General features: G+C 39.2%; 1 protein-coding gene across 1 annotated transcript in view; it reads left to right on the top strand.

Annotated features, from left to right (window-relative positions):
* Positions 1-15010, top strand: part of HSF5 (heat shock transcription factor 5) — a 28082-nt gene extending 13072 nt beyond the window's left edge. The window contains exons 4-6 of the mRNA XM_052804920.1: positions 3883-4554; positions 9628-9790; positions 14234-15010. Coding sequence (XP_052660880.1) covers positions 3883-4554; positions 9628-9790; positions 14234-14301 — 903 coding nt within the window. The 3' untranslated portion in view covers positions 14302-15010. The remainder of the gene's footprint in view (positions 1-3882; positions 4555-9627; positions 9791-14233) is intronic.
* The last annotated feature ends 2779 nt before the right edge of the window (positions 15011-17789 follow it).

Below are 17789 nucleotides of genomic sequence, written 5' to 3' on the forward strand. Positions count from 1 at the left end.
CTGCTGGTGCATCTGGGCAGAGATTGCTGGCAGGTAATCCTCTGTGTGAGCAGCCCAAAAGCAAGCAGTGGCATCAGTCAGTTCTACCAGGTCAGTAACTGGCTGTCACTGAGCAGGGTAACACAAATATCATACAGAATGGATCAACATGACTTCTTGAGATTTCTGAGTCTTAGTGTAACATAGATCATTTCTCTTGGAACACGGTGACAGAGGCTGTGCAGATGGTACAGAAGACAGCAGTTTGCCTGTGGTTCTCACTGAGCTGTAGGGAATAATCAGATTACCTTTTGTGTGCTCTGGGGTAGATACTTCCCCAAACTCCTGCTGAGGGATGCAGCCAGCTACAGCATTGATCGTCCTGCCCTGCTTGTGTATCGATCATCAGTAACACTCAAAGGCAGTAAAATTAATCAACCCTGGCTGACTAAGCATTTTGATCATTCTTCACAAAAAATAGAACTTTTGCATTGTATCGTCCCACTCAATATCTTCCACCAGTTGCAGGAATTCAGTGCAATGCTGTTGAAGGGTGGTTTGTAGGGCATTTTAGGCTGTTTGTTCATGCTGTGGCCTACTAGATACTACTGGCAACATCTATACAGAACTGCTGGACCAGTCCAGAAGACAGTGAGCTGTATCAGCACACTGGCAGTCAGCAAGCTGATTATCAGCCCTGTTTCTGTTGGATCCAGGCAGTGCTTTGTGGTCTCAGAAGGAAAACCAGGCACTGTTGGACAAGAAAGCCTAAACTTTGTGCTAGTCCTTACTGAGTCTTGCAGAGAGCATGACTTTAAGTTTAGGAGAGATTAAGACAGGTACAGTTTCTTGGGGCTTGGAGGCCAGCTGCTGGGCTTGTACAGTACACACCTGACCTGCTGAAAGTGTTAGGTGACCCTGGCTGGAACATGGGCAGACAAGGCCAGTAAGTACATGTCTGTCTGCCTGTGATTTGCTCTCCAGAAAAAGCTACAAAGAATTAATGTATGGAACGGCAAGGGGATATAGATGGTTATACCCAGATGTAGTGGCTGATGAAGGTATATCTCTTTTCAGGCTTCTGAAATCAAGGTTTCAGGGATTTGTATTACACCCTCATCACAATTGGTTACAAAACTGGGAGCTCAGGTACAGCTTCATGCTACTTTTCATTTGGGTTCTCCTGAAGTGGGGTGTGGATCAGTGTGATGAATTGATATCCTTGGATAGGAATGAGTCTTGTGAGAGAAAACTCCTGCTATCCTCTGCAACAGCAGTTCTGGCAACTCACAACCATTAGTGCAGTATTTCCCTGCTGCTTTATCATAGGTGTGAACTGAGGCTACATATTGGCTTTTAGTGATTTTTTTTTCTTTTTTCCTTTTTTTTTTTTTTTAACTAGCAGCCCTGCTATTTGATTGTGGCTGTTAGCATTGTTATTAAGCTGCCAGTATTTCCTTGTGGAACCGAAGCAAGAGGTAACTGGAAATGGAAGAAATAAATGTGGGAGAAAAAAGAAGAAGAGAAACTTTACTGACCTTAAAAGCAGTTCTAAGTAGTTTGCTTTTATTTGTAATAAGAATGATAATCAGCCATATTATTTCAGAATGAAATTGAATCTAAACTACTTCTGAATGATTGCCCAAGCACTCAAGCCAGATTGTTTTAGTCCTAGCAGTCCCTGAAAAGGTGTGGTTGTGCTCTACTTCCTGCGTACACTATGCTAATCTTGTAAGTGAAATGCCCATCTTCCCTTTCACCACTTTTGCTAAATTAGACCATTTTTCCTCTTGAGCTCAAATGACCAGCAAACTATTAGTCTTTTAAGTCCTGACTTCTCAATTTTTATCACTTTTCATTGTTTCATTGCTGCTTCGCTCCCATCCTTGTCTGTCATATCTTCTCTAGACAAACTAGAAGGATTTAAATTGTATCTTTGTGGGGGCACTTTCTCGTATTGGAAATGCGTACAAGATCTTCATCCAAGAAGATGATAGGTGTTACAACAGCTTCAAGCTGAGGTCCCCTAAGAAGAGGCAGAAGAAGTTGCAGTGTGGGTTGGTTGATTGGTTGGTTTGTTTGGTTTTGGCGGGGATGATTTAATCCCTGGACAGTTGACTTGGTAATCCAGATCTTACTTAAAATCCAGGCTGCTTAAGACAATAAACAAGCAATGCAACGGAAGTGAAACGCCTTGTTAATATTTTAAAAAATACAACTGAAAAAAATATTAAAGGAAAGGAACTATGTTTAAACCTATACCATAAAAATATAAAGGTGGCTTGCCTTTAATGAAAAGACTGCTTAACTTAACCTAAATTTCTCAAATTCCAGATTTTATCTTCCCCTCTCTTTCCCCCTGCCCTCCACAGTTTATGGCTATCTGCAGACTGGCACATCAACATGAAACCACAACAGGACTTGACTTCATACACCCACAGGAAGGGATCTCATCTCTTTCTGGTGTTTCCTTCAGGGGCTTCTGATGTTCATGCTGCTGAGAGACCAAATCCTTCACTGGCACTTGATCTGATTATGGCTTTCCTAGTAGGTGATCCTGTGGCTTCCTGTTCTCTAATTTATTCATTTATGGAAATAGCTTTTTATTAACCATTACCTCAGCTAGAAGGTCTGAGGATAATCAGGCACTAAGGCCTAATCCTTCATACTAGATCTCTTCCAAAATAAGATTGTATTTTAAATATACCTGAGTTTCTGTTCAACATCATTATGACTCATATTTGTCAGAAGAAATTACCCTTCCAGTGTCCTTTAACTCTGAGTCATCTCCAGAAGAAATAGCAGTACAGACCCTGGCTGTTAAAATGTGATTTATCATTTCACTTGGGAAGGACTTGCTGCTTTTGAAAAACTCTTCATTGTCTTCTTTCTGCTTTAAACATTCTTTGATTTATATGAATTCTGCTAAAAAGAATATCATTGGAATGCTGACTGTGTCCTGTCATCTTGTGATGTCATTACAGTGAAATATTTTAGTGGTGTTCAGACCTGCTCTGTGATGGCAAAGGCAGCCTCTACAGGTTCTCCAAGTGTTTCTGACCTGAAGATCTGTAGGGCTTTTATGCAGATTTATGCAGACTTTGAGTCCTGCCTTTGTGGGACACTATGTCGTGACAAGAGTGTCCAGATGTGAGGCTGTGACAGACAGGGCAGTTCTGCAGTATTTGTTTTCATAGGTATCTGAACTCCCATTCATTTTGGGACTGGAGCATCCCTGGGAATCATCCCTTGTGTAGATGTGTATATGGACAATCACTTGAAGAGGAAAAAAATGTTATTGGTAAGTAACTGTGAGTTCCTCAAGGTGTGTTGTCCATATGCACATTTACAGCATATGTACCTTTTTCTCTCGCTTAAAAATTTTGTGGTTTGTGCTGGTTTTGTACACAACAGGAATGTTTGAGTTTTAGAAGAACTGAAGGCAGGTAGATTTGCTCTATCATTTTCTATCACATATGTGGCATGGGAAGGGGGTGGCTCTAACGCACCCCCACAGGTCCTACTAAGACTAGAATTCTCTGGCTTGAATGCTTGGGTATACTTATACCTGCAATGCACAGGGTATGCAGACAATGCATCTGAAGGAGTACACAGCTACTGGTAAGTAACCTTCTCTCCAGGATAGACAGTAAATAAAAGAAAGCAGGCGTGCCAAGAGTAAGGGAGTAAGGTGGTTAATGAAAAACAAGACAAAGTAGTAGCTTTTTTTTTTGATTAAACCGGCTGTTTTAACTGAAAATAACAGACAATCTTTCAAGCTTTTGGATAAACGAACACTTCAGTTGATTGCTCAGGTTCATTTCCAAAGCCTTACAGAACCAATACGTATCCTGTCATTGTAATTTTTTTATATAATAGTTTGCTGTATTTTATTTCTCCCAGAGTCCTCCAGTGCAGTCACCTTATACAGCTGAATTTCTGCCCTCTGACTGGCCATGTAATACATCTGATGAAAACAAGGAGACAGAAGTAAATCTTGAAGCTGTGTTTCAGATGGTTGATGAGATGCATTCATCACCCAAAGCTGAAACTGTGAAAGTGGAACCTGTGGAGAGCCAGCGTTCAACCCCTCAGTCTAACAGAGGTCAACCACTGCTGGTTAATAGTGAGAATAGTTATACACCTTCTTCAACTGAGGAAAGCCAACTGGAACCTCTTACTCCTGTAGCTGCAGACACATCATTTGTGATGGGAGCAGATCAAGCAGTAACTTGTTCTCCATTACAGCCTTCTGTATTTCTTTGTGCTACCCATACCACTGCATTTGTAGAAAGTGCTGCTGCTGAAGTAGTGCAAGAATCTGTGACCACACAGGAAGCATGTGAAAAACTGAGAGAGGGAGCAGATCAAGCAGTAACTTGTTCTCCATTACAGCCTTCTGAATTTCTTTGTGCTACCCATACCACTGCGTTTGTAGAAAGCGCTGCTGCTGAAATAGTGCAAGAATCTGTGACCACACAGGAAGCATGTGAAAAACTGAGAGAACAACTGGATCACTGCCCAACTCTGTCCTCCCTAATGTTTGTTCAGGACGGACCATTCAGTCCAGAACAGGTAAGGGATAAAGGGAGATAAAACAACATCTTTTTTGAGATAACTATATTCGATAGTAATGCTAGGGTCTGGACTGATAGCTTTTTAATTCTTGCCTGGTTAAGAACTAAAGGCTTCTTTAATTAAGCTTTTATTGGACAGTGGAGGGTTTGCTTGGTAAGGCAAGATTTAAAAAAGAAGAGGGAATGAAAAAGTACCCCATGTTAATGAGCATGAGATATGTTAGCTTGTGTTGGCCAAGTTAGGGTGCTCATTTGCATGGGAAAAATAGATAGTGCAGGTGTATTCATGGTGATGAAGTGGAAGCTTTTTTAGGTTATACTATCTTTAATCTTAAAAAAAGGTATTTTGAGAATTGCCACTTGAAGGCAAAGATTTTTGGTTAAAATTTAGATAAATGGTTAGATTGTTTCTGATAAACAGTTATTAAGTTTCTGTTTTCTGTGGAAAGTATAATTTATTGACATTTGAATGCTATAAAGCATCTTCATTTGTTTATACTTTGCGGTGTCCGACAAGTTGTAATTGTGCTTTGGTTTACCTGTGCCTGGTCTTCCTTGTATACAGAATTGTAAGTCTCGTGCAGTGAGGGGCATTCTAGATGTTACTCTGTTAAGGCAGAAAATGCACGCTCTACTTTTTTTGTTTTGAAAACAAAGTAAAAGCAAGAGATTGACTGCATCCGTTTCTGCTGCATGAGACATACCTTGCATGTAGGCACTCAAAATTTCATTTTTGTGTATGTGTTGAAGCTATTATTCTATTGTGCTATCAGTATCTTGATGCCTTCAGTAAAGTTTATAGCTTGGAAATCCTCAGCTGGTGCAAACTTGATTGCTCTTAGTCATCTTCCTCTCGGGTATCTTTATAGAAATAGATGTATATTCTGATCAAGTCTCCACAAAGCTCAAGCCTAGACTGGACTGTTCTGCTCTGTACTGTGTAGAGAAGGGCACATCCTTGTGCTAGTGCTTACAGAGTTGGCAGTACTCCTTAATGAGCGTCCACTCATTATCTTAAGCGTTGACTGCACTTTAAACATTGTCAGTTTTGACAACTTTTGAAGTGCGTTTTTAGCAGTATATTTTTCCATTGTTGAAGGCCTTTGGAGTTTGTGGTCCAAACTCTCTTGATAAGAACTGAGGAATTAAGCGTGTGAACCATGGAGTTGTTTGGGGGGAGGTGTTTTGGTTTTGAGGCCCCATTACTTGTGTAATTGTGGAGAGTCCCAACCTTGGTCTTGGTCTGTTTATCTGGACGTTAACTGGTTAAATAACTGGGGCTTATTCTGTGTTGAAGAGGAATTCAGGGACTATTAGGCCTTTTGTTTGACAGTTTCCCTCTTTTTGTTAGAAATACTCTTTCTCTTACTAGTCTCCTCTTCCCAAACTAAGGAGAGACAAGGCTAACTTAACCCTGCAGCTGCCTCTTGTCTAGTGGTGTTTCCAGAGCCTGGGATCATGGCAGGTGCAGAACTCTCCAGAGAAGGTTTCTGTGCTTGTACTCCCATCAGGCCCCTACATAGTTTGCTATCTTCCTTATCCCTGAATCTGGAAGCCTTCTGAGGCTTTCAGTAGCTGTCAGTGCCATGTAATTCAGAGCAGGCTTACGACAGAATAGTGGCCATGCACAGAAGAGAGTTTTATTCCTCTCTGTAGGAGCAGGGGAGGAACAAATTCCTCCAGTGTTAATACAAGAACATCAAAACAGCTCTGCTGAGTCAGATCAAAGGTCCGTCTTGCCCAGTGTTAAGTCCGAAGACAATAGCTGTAATCTGATATGTAGGGAAGAGCAAGAACAAGGCATGCAAATAGAACAGGGCATTCCTCCTTATACTTTGCAACTACTTTCAACTTGAGGACTTGGAATGATACCCTATACTTAATCTTAGGTTTCTCTTCTGTGGACTGAAGTCAGTCCTTGAAACCATGTCAATTTTAGCATACAGTATCTGACCAAGCAGATACTTTGCTCGTGATCTGTTGCACGATGAGCTTCTGGCTGTTACTAGCTTCATGTGATGCTTCCTGGTTTCTGTCTCAGAAGAGGCATTCAGCTGCCATCCCTGGCCCCTTACTGCATGTCACTTGTGATTTTACAGATCCCTTACCACAGCTGCCTCAGCAGTCTTTTTCCCGACTGTACAGTCCTGCTGTAGTTTCCTCTGCACGGCAGCTGCTCTGCACTTCTGGTTAGCTTTGGGTTTGTTCTCAACTTTTTCCATTTCTGCTACATCCTGTTTTGAAATGAAGAGAGCATTGAAGTTGTGGGAAAACTATCCATTTTTACAGTGGCACAAAGATGTTTGCTGTTTTGTTCTCTATTTCTATCACAGTATTTTTTAGCATTTAGTTGCTCTTGTGACAGCTATTGAGCCTTGAGCTGTCCTCCTCATAGACCTAACAGTTTAGTAGAAACCTGCTTTATTTTGCTTTCCTGATGTCCTAAAAGATAGCAAATTAAAGAGCAATTCGTTACATGAAAGGAGTTACTACATTCAATAGTTCAGATCCGGGGTCATCCTCTTAGCCTCAGTGAATTCCTGTCCTAGACTTTTACAAGTTTTGGCCTTTAATGGGCATATTTTATTCCATTTCTACTCATAAGAAATATTTTATTTTCTTCTTAAAGTGGAAATACAACATTTCTGTTATGCTTGATCAAGAGGAATTTGCCTCCTATTTTGTTCAGTCTCCTTGGCAGTATACCTATCTGAAGGTTGAAACTCTTGCTTTCTTTGGTGAAGGTTAACCCAGCAAACTCCATTCACGTGAGCTGTTAATTTTAGTACCTTAGCTTCTCATCATGGTTCCAGCTAGGTATCGGTATAGTCCAGTCTCTGTCTCGTAAGTCATGTAACCAGTGAGATGCAGCAGATTTGGCATTTTTCAATAATTGAAGTGAAAAGTCAAATCTTTCACATTCATCAGCTTTGGTAACTTGTTTGATTCTCCACCAAACAACGTTTGTGACTTGGAAATTGCAGAGTACTAGGCCTGAGTGAAGAGTCTGTCCAGAGGTGTAGTAAATCCATGGTCAGAAGCATGTTCACTTAAAAAAACAAACAATAAAAAAAAGAGGTAACTTGGGAACTAGATTTGTGTGGGCTAGGTTGATGCTATTATGATGAAAATCTTATTATTGCCTTTTTTATATTAGATTACTAAAGAGTTAGTCTGTAAGATCCTATAAATGCAGTGATAAAAAGGAATCTGAAAGGGGTACTGTGCAGTATCATCACTCTTCAGTTTCCACACACACAACTGTATGGCTTAAAATTGGACACAGCGTTGCAAGTACAGATTCACGAGTGAGGGGGAAATGAAATTCCCTCAGTTTGCTGGCCATGCTCATCCCTGTGCAGCCCAAGGTGGTGTTAGCCTTACTGGGCACTGCAGCATCCCCAGGTCCTTGGTAGAAGAGCTGCTAGTCAGAGTGTCTAGACTTCTTTCAGCATGTAGGCTAGTAATAATTTTTTAGTAATCGTTATCCCAATATGCATTTGTGTTTTGTTTATCAACCAATGCAGTTTGATTTCTACATCCCCGTCTGATATTGCTCTTCAGTTCATAGTGTACCTATTTTTCTCTCTTTTTAAATAATGAAATTTGTAGAATTGTTTCTAGAACAGTTGTCCTGTGGAGTATGCAAATTAGGATGCTTCCGTCAGAAATCTTCCCTTCTCTCACTAGTTGGTTAAGGCTGCTTACTCATTTTTCTAGAACTTATTATTATGTAAATGTCATCAGGAATGGAGATGTTTAGTTCATCACTCATGAAATTTGGATTCTAGCTGGTGAAGGTAGTGAACTACAGAACTCCTTCCTTCTCTTTGTTTTTATGCCTAGGAAGCAGTTGTGGTTCAGATGTTGGACAAAAGGCATTGCTAGCCAAATGGTTTTCACATGGCCTTGTTAATAGTACTAATGCAACACATACAGACAACACATTTCAAAGAACAAATACTACAGTAAAGTGGGTATCTAGCAAGTGCAGGAGGCGTGTTGGGGGGAATTAGCTCTCCCTGGAGTATTCAGCTACTGTATTCACACAGGCCTTTTTGAATACTATTATACAACTTTGACAAAGAATGTATACATATTTCTATTAATATGCATACACATTGTCTTTTATAAATTTAACATTGAGTAACAACAGATGCAAGGCAGACAGTGTGATTTTTGGAATTACTAATATCTTATTACCAAGTGTGATGACCTTCTGTCTCTAAACTCACACATACCACTTTTAAAAAGCACTTTTTTTCCTTAATAGAAGGAAACATTGCAGGCTTTGAACAATCATTCATCTTTAGGATATTGATTGATAGGATTTTGCAGAGGAGATGAATACTCTAGAACAGGTAACAGTGAGAACATCTTTAAAGGTAAACACCAAGTGCTTAACTTTGGGCCTTTACTTCCTCAGTGGAATAGAAACATAACTTGATTGTTTGGCTTCTTTCTTTTTTTTTTTTTAAGCTACAGATTTTTGCCACATGATCATGCAAATACACCAGTTCAGTAAATGGTTGCCTGCAAAATACATATGGAGCAGCAGCAGAGGGCTCCAAAAAGCAAGGAACACATTATAATTTAACGTCTTAACAATTGGATGGGGTGGGGTAAGATTCTCAACCAGAAATGTGTGGCTTGCATGTGTAGTTTTGCATCACACAGCTCTGTCAAGTTGTTTGAGCTAGATCTGTCATTACTAATACACGTGTTGGTAACGAGTGCACCTGGATTTCTTCTAGCTTATTTCTTATAGCTAGTTTGATAACTGAGGGCAAAGTTCAGACTATGAGGACATGTACCCTAATTTTGTATATTCTAGTTTTCTGATCTCATCTTTTGCTTAATAGGACATTTTGTAAGAGCTTAAGTTTCAATTTGGCAATCTTATTTCTGAGTTAAAAACACTTATTATGTAAACCGTCTAGGCAGTGTTGAACACTTTTTAGATGTCCTTTTGGAGTGGAGAAGAATAGTTATTATTTTGTCCCTAAAGTGATTACAAGAAAATATTGAGTGATCTTTCGTTTTATTTCTTTTTTTGTTCCTTTTTTTTAAGGAGAATACTAGTGTTAAATGTGAATCCAGGACATCAGAGACAGAAGAGAGACAATTCACTTCAGGAACTGAGCCTGTGAACAAATCTGTAGAAGAGATGGATTCATCTGTAAAACCTAGATGCAGGAAAAGAAGACACAGTTCATGCAATGGCAAGTCCCCTGGTAAGAAGAGATTCTACATTTTTTTAGAGATTACTGAGACAGCTACTCTGAAACTAACTTATTACAGAAAGGGGAGATCAGAATAGTTTAGTTATTGTCTGCAGTATAAGTACTTCATTGTGCCTTCAGTTAAAATATTATCCTTGTACAACCTCTTAGTGTGCTTACCAACACTCTTCTATACATAATGCTTATGCTAATTACTCTGGTGTGGAAAAGGGTATAAATTATATCGGTAAATAAAACCTGAAGTTCTAGGACTTGTGTCAGAAACCTGGATGTCACAATATTGAGATGAAGTCCATATATATGTTTGCCAGAGGGTGACAGTGCTACGAAGGAAAACACTGAGTAATGAGGTGACTATTGAAGTAACAGGGAAAAAAACTGCCAAACTGATGAAGTAACTGTAGAAGTCCAAACTTTTTGTCTTGGATCACTAAATAAATTTTGTACCAACCTGCTGATATGTATGGTGAAACACATGAGAAAAAAAGCAGCAGAACATCTGAGGCCAAACAATTCACAAATCTAGTAACTAACGGAAAAACCTAAATGTCCAAAGTTTAGAGAGACGTAAGAGGACACAAAGAGTACTTTGGATCCATTCTAGAGGAAAAGTTGGTGCAGCCTGCAGGTCTTGTAAGAAGCTATTTCCCTTACAGCTGTTCATCAAAGAGCTGATGTAGAGTTTGAAGAGCTGCTGCTCACTTCAAAGGGTAGTTTCTAGATTCCAGATAATGATACTAGTTAATAATTCAGCTCATAATGCCCATCAGTTTCAAACATTTAAGTAAGGAATAAAGTCTTTTTGTCAGGAAGCTGAGAAAAAAGGTTGGATGCCATCTTGAAAGAAGACAGGCTTTTGTTTAAAACACAGAATTGAGAGTTCTTGTTCAATTACTTCCTGGCATCATGGATCATTAGCAAACTTCTCAGCTTTCATATCTAAAGCAAAACATTTGCTTAATATGCCAGTTGTAAAGTTATATACAGGAACATTTTGGAAGGCATTTCCTTGGGATTGTACCACAGAGATGAAACACTGTTACGCTGCTGCTAATCAACAACAATTAGCATAGAGTCTGCTCTCTGGGAAGTGTGATAGCCATCCAGGTCTGTTTCCACTGTTGTACCTTTTAGGCTTGGTGTACACGTAAAGGGTAGAAGCAGACAGCACACCTGAGCCAAACATGATAAGGCTCAAGTTGGCCCAAAATAAATTGGGCACGACACAAGCCTCGAAGCTGGCATAGCCCATCTCCTGTATTTCAACTGTAAGCCTGAAGCAGACAGGTTTTAAATAGAAGCTGACTTCTGTTCCTCTGACTACATGTTTGTCTGTCAGTACCTCCTTTCCTCTGTGGGTCTTTGGAAACAACTTCTTCCTTAATCCTTCTGTGCTGAAATGTTGCATGATGACAATTTCCAGGTGTCTTCACAACTTATCCTCTGAATGTGATTGAGTCCTATCCATTTTCCTCTTTTCCTTTGGGCACTCATTTACAAATTTTCTGAGCCTGCACTTTGATGTATATCCTGCTATAGAAAAGGCTTTTGTTCTGTCTATTTCAGTAGGCTGGTGACATGATTCGCTTTTCTTTGTTACGTGGTGACACCAGGTTCTAGATATCACACAGCTAGAGCCAACATATTGTGGTGCCAAAGGCCAATGCAATAAAGATGGAAGGAGAAGTCACTTCTGTGACTGGGAGCAGCTGTGGGCCAAAACCGAGGTGGTAATTGACATAAATGGGCCAAGAATCAAACCCTCCCTTCTGGAGAAGGCATTACTTTCCTTTGAAGAGCTGGGCAGGATTTCTTTGCATTTTGCAGCTATTCTGTAGCCAGAAAGACAACCATCATTTTACTAAAACACAGTCTCCAGGATTTCCCTCCATAGCTGCCAGCCCATCTTCGCAGCACCATAAATCACTAAAATACGTTATTTGTTTTCTTCAAATGAAAAACAATATACTTAACTAACTTTCTCAGCTAAATTTAGTTTACCAGTTTTAAGAACATCCTGCCAACCAGAGTCAAGATGAAAGGTCTCTCTAGTCCATTGTCCTGTCTCCAACAGTATCTTTGGCATTTTTGTACTGTTAAGTAGAAAAGGCCTCAGTAAACTTTTCTTCAGTTAATTTTTCTAGTCACTTTTTGAAGCTATGCAAACATTTAGTATCCATGTGGGGTTTGTAAGTTAATGTCATTAACATAGGTTAATTACACAGTGGGTGAAGAACCCTCCTCTTTGTTTTGAATGCAAGTGTTTGCTTTAACCATCTCTACACCTCATGCACTAACCATCTTTGTACCTGACAATTTGACAGAGGGACCTCATTTTCTTTGGTAGCAGCAGGAGAAGAAGAACTATTTGTGAGTCCTCCCAGGAGTCAGAGGCTGCAACAGAAGGTGCAGAACTTAATTCAGCACTAAGACACATCATTGCAAACAAGTATAGGCTGTGTCATCTGTTCCCTTCCCACCCTTTTTTCTTGAGAGATGGTGGGTATGGCTCTCTAGTTCCTGGCGTTTTCATCCCATTGAGGTGTGAGGGATATTTCACCTTTGAGGCACTGCTTTTTTCAGCCCCAGGCTCTTTCTTAGGACATCGATTTGAAGGTGCTGATGATGCATCTTCTTTCTTTGAGCTCATCTATAAAATGGAATTGTTGGAATAAATCTGTCTGGTTATGTTGGCAGCATCCACACTTGCAACAGGAGTCCTTTCGGATTTCACAAATGATGGATAGGAGCTCTGTAAATTCTTCACGTATTCTTGCCCATCTCCTCTGCATTGTACTCCACAGGTACACTCAGCTAGTGAACATAGCTGTACTGGACCTAATATCTGTGGTTTGTGCTTCCTCTTCTAAAAGAGGAAGGACCAGAAGAAGGACCAGATTCCGATTGGAGAAATTCTTGTTTGCAGCCCTTCTTCCTGGAAATAGGGATCTCATTGTGGAGCAGGTGGAATTTGTTACTTCTGGATTTCAGCGTTTAAGCATACTGATACATTAGTAGAAAACAGCTTGCTTTCTCAACGGCTGGCCATATATTTTTTGTGAGTCATCTAGTCCTTCAAATAATCTGCAAGTTCCTGTAATTTTTTACAAGAACACGAACTTAATACTGAGATGCTACTGACTCAGATGAATCCATCATTGTCATGCTGCAAGGTGCCCTAGACATTTACCACCCACTCCCATGCCACTACAGTTGTGTCACTATGCATTCCCTCTCATTCACTCCGAGGTAAAGAGATTTATATGTGCAATTGCTAGGGGCAAATCTTAATTCAGGCAAGGTCTCCCATGCTATCATATGTTCACCTGAACTATTTCCTGCACCTGCCAGCCAAAAATAATTTTACTGTTCATTTAGTTTTCCTAGTAGGTCACTGTGAGGTCTCCTACAAAGGTGTTAAGTGTTAATGTGGGGACAGGCCTGGCCCTGAACTCTTCAACATCTCCTGTCTGAAGCCCAAAGTGAAGTTGCTCTCAGGAGTTTGAACTGCAGCTTCTTGCTCCAGCTCAGTTTCCATTACCTTTACTTCATTATATATTCAGTGAAGGACTTTCACATTACCTGTCCTGGCAGTCTGCTCTTTTGGATGAGTGGATGTTATACCCCGTCTCCTAACTTTACATAATTTAGAGTCGCATTGTTACTAGCCCCCTCATTTCTCCATCCCTATGCTTTTTCAAGATTTGTTCCCAACAGAGTCTGCTTTGGCAGGAGGCAAATGTCAGAAAGTGCAGAACTGGTGCTTACTGGGCACCACTTTGTAGTATAGAAAAAGAACAAAGGCTGGAGTTCTTTTCATAAGACGTGAATGTGTCTGTTTAGAGATTAAAGTTCACGTGGGTGACATCTGCAGTGGTAGTGCTGTTGTGACTTTATCAGGGTACTTGTTCACTTTCTTGGCCTGCAAGATCTGGCCATACATTGGAAGTATCTCATTTTGCTGTGGATCAAAGTACTTTTCAAAAAAGGAGTCTCTTGTTTGTCCTCTTAGTGACACCACAAGTTTTCTCTAGGATCTTGGCACCAGCTATGGCGTACTTTGAGGCAATTGTGCCTTTTATGGATAAATGAAGGCACATGTCACAAGCAGAACAGGTATTTCTGTACATACTGCCAGGGTTTCATAGTAAATAATGTTTGGTAGTTGACATCCATGATAGTGAATGCACATATAAATAATATATCTTCAAAAAGGGGAGCACTTTTCTTATGATTTGTTTTGTTGTTATTTTATATTTAAAGTTTTGAAAAATTATAGTAATTCCTATTCTTTAAACAGTAGGCCTCAAATTCTCAACTTATAGTCTGCCTTTCAGGCCATATTTTACAGTACCTGATAGAAGTAGTGTGTATGCTGCCAAGTGAAACATATACAAGGACTAATATTTACTCAGTATTCCCTTTTCTTCTTAGATCTCCATCTGCTGGTAGATGTGGCTTACAAGCAGGGGTGCTTTGCGAAGGAAGAAACAAGAGAGTGAGAAGTGGGTGACAAGTACGTGAAAATGTGCAACAGCTGCCAGCTGGGTTCCCTTGTCAGACTCCAGTGGCAGTGCTTTGCACACAACAGACACTTTGGATCATTTCAACTGCGTTTTAAAAAAAAAACAACTCTATTTTTTTTGCTTTCATTTTAACTTTGTAGGGTATTAGTTGCTGCATTTTTTACACCTCTTCCGTTACATTTTCTACCTGTGAAGTTATAGAGCATATAGTGGTCAGAGTATTTAATATGAAGTAATTAGTTAGCTGCTTGTATTTTTTAGATATGGGAAGTCTGAACTTTTTGTAAACAGGATTTTTATCTTTTCCATTACATTTTCTACCTGTCAAGTTATAGAGCGTATAGTGGTCAGAGTATTTAATAAGAAGTAATTAGTTAGCTGCTTGTATTTTTTAGATATGGGAAGTCTGAACTTTTTGTAAACAGGATTTTTATCTTTTCCATTACATTTTCTACCTGTCAAGTTATAGAGCGTATAGTGGTCAGAGTATTTAATAAGAAGTAATTAGTTAGCTGCTTGTATTTTTTAGATATGGGAAGTCTGAACTTTTTGTAAACAGGATTTTTACCTTTTCCATTACATTTTCTACCTGTCAGGTTATAGAGCGTATAGTGGTCAGAGTATTTAATAAGAAGTAATTAGTTAGCTGCTTGTATATTTTAGATATAGGAAGTCTGAACTTTTTGTAAACAGGATTTTTGCCTCTTCCATTACATTTTCTACGTGTCAGGTTATAGAGCGTATAGTGGTCAGAGTATTTAATAAGAAGTAATTATTTAGCTGCTTGTATATTTTAGATATAGGAAGTCTGAACTTTTTGTAAACAGGATTTTTGCCTCTTCCATTACATTTTCTACGTGTCAGGTTATAGAGCGTATAGTGGTCAGAGTATTTAATAAGAAGTAATTAGTTAGCTGCTTGTATTTTTTAGATATAGGAAGTCTGAACTTTTTGTAAACAGGATTTTTATCTCTTCCATTACATTTTCTACGTGTCAGGTTATAGAGCGTATAGTGGTCAGAGTATTTAATAAGAAGTAATTAGTTAGCTGCTTGTATTTTTTAGATATAGGAAGTCTGAACTTTTTGTAAACAGGATTTTTATCTCTTCCATTACATTTTCTACGTGTCAGGTTATAGAGCGTATAGTGGTCAGAGTATTTAATAAGCAGTAATTAGTTAGCTGCTTGTATTTTTTAGATATGGGAAGTCTTAACTTTTTGTAAACAGGAAGCATTAAAAACTTTCTCAAAACTTTCTTACTGGGAAACAAATTGGTTTTAGTGCTGTATTTGGAATCCTTTTATTTAACATTGTTGGAAGCTACAGTATGCTCAGCATAGATGGTGTTTGGTGCTCTCACTGTCTTTAGTTGAAGTCATACTGTGGCCCTTTACTGGGAATTGTGTATTAAACAAAAGCATAGGAAAGTCACAAGATTCTAGGTCTGAATGGGTCAGGGATTTCAGGAGAGCAGCTATAGGAAAGATGAGCTAATTTTCTGAGTGATTAACCAGGAAATGCTCTTCCTTCCTAAACCAACGCTCTGTTTCAGCAGCAAGTGTATCCTTTATGGTGGGTATCCATTACATATGACAGCTGCTGATCTTTCACATTAATGGAGAATTCTTCTGTTTTCAATTCTAATGGTATCTGTAATGATAAGTTATTTGTTATTTACTTTGTTTTAAATAGGTCTTAAATTATTAATTTCTTAACTTTAAAAATATGATTGTATTTATATTGATAGCAGATCTTGAGTTTTTAATAGCTATGCATTTGTACTTATGTTAAAATACTGTTTGAAGGATAAAGGGGGCACATTCTGTATTTGTGATGTTAGGGAAATACATGTGGAAGAGCACTTAAAACATAAATTTAATTGCTTCATGCATGTTCATACTGCTTTTATAATTAATTAGAGCAAGGCCTGAGCAAAATGCACAAGAACGGAGCAGAGAGAATTTATCAGGACCACCTCAGTTATGCCCTCCAGAGCTTTGTGTAGCTTCTAGCTATGGTCAGGATGTCCTAAGTGAACACTGAGCAGTAGGATGAACCGAGACAAAACCTTTAATTATTCACGAACAGTCCAAACTAGACAAATGCAATCGGAGGATACTGTTAGTAGGGCGAGTGGGAGTGTTACCACACTGATTGTTCTTGGATTTGTTATTCTTTATCATATATTATATCCATGCAGTGCAATTTCAGGTGACGTGAATAGTGAAAGGCTAGGTGCTTACGTTCACATCCTCCTCCTCAAATGAAACAGTGTGGAAAGCATTTCTGAATGAATGCAAGTATTCAGGCAGTTAAAAGGAAAAGTTTGATAACATTGCTGCAGCTTTGTCACCTGAGTTTGGCTTTGTGCTCCCCAGCTGGCGTGGCTTGAGACTGTTGGGTAATATGCCGTGGAAATAGTGGGTGGTCTGTATGTATGTCCTGTGGTAGTTTGTGCCATTAATAACAACAGGGTTTGAGAGCATTGGTCTAGCCTTCCTGGATTCAGGGTGTGAGGAGACAGAAATCACAGGAATTCAGCCTTATCAAACTGGGGCTGCTGCCTCTTTAATTCAAATAAAATACAAAGGCAACTTCTTAGCTTACCTTTCTTGCTCCTGTTTACCACCAAAAGATTTGATACTTTCAGAGGTTTAAGTTAGTGGAGCCTTACTGTCTTAATGCTCTATGATTCTAAGGACAAATGATGAAATCTTTGTATTAAAATTTTTTAATATGCTAATTTTAAAAGGCTATGGAGCTGGATCTCCTGCAGTACAGCACTTTCAGAATACACGTGCATGTAAACTGTATTTATCCTTAAGCAACTCACCGACATACTGTGAGAGAGCAGAGGAGAAAGGGCACTTGCTACTGTAGGAAATCTGTATAATATTGCACAAGGCCTCACAAGTCTCAGGTACTCTAGATTGAATGTCTAGCATTTCAGCACCTTAACATGGATGTAGTTCAGTCAGTAAATAATAAGTAAGTATCTTCTGTAATAAGATGTTTTTAACTATATTCTTGTTAATGGGAACAGAGTGGGATTTGTTGTACCTCGAGGATGTTCTTTTATACTTGCTTAGGCATAGTTGCAGCAATCTGTAATAAATTAAGCTTTTAAACTGAAATGGGTGTTGCATTTATATTTTCTCTGTGTTTTAAATTACAAATGCTAGAGTATCACAGTCGAAAAAAATGCTTCATGTTTCAGTAGTTCTTGCTGACACTTTCATCAACAAATAACCATTACCACACAGCCGCGTTTAAAAAAAAAGTGGACTAATGCTTCGTTTGCGTGATTTATTAATTTCTGTGGAGTGACTCCAGGGATTAGTTTGGTCGCACATGTAACAAAAAAACCCTCGTTAATCTGTTCGCTTTCTGGAATGCGCTTTTCCATGAGTGCTGGGACTGACAGCAAACGACTCCCAGAACGGCTGGATGGATCATACGCCT

This window comes from Harpia harpyja, chromosome 12 (assembly GCF_026419915.1).
Source record: "Harpia harpyja isolate bHarHar1 chromosome 12, bHarHar1 primary haplotype, whole genome shotgun sequence".
Taxonomy (NCBI): Eukaryota; Metazoa; Chordata; class Aves; order Accipitriformes; family Accipitridae; genus Harpia; species Harpia harpyja.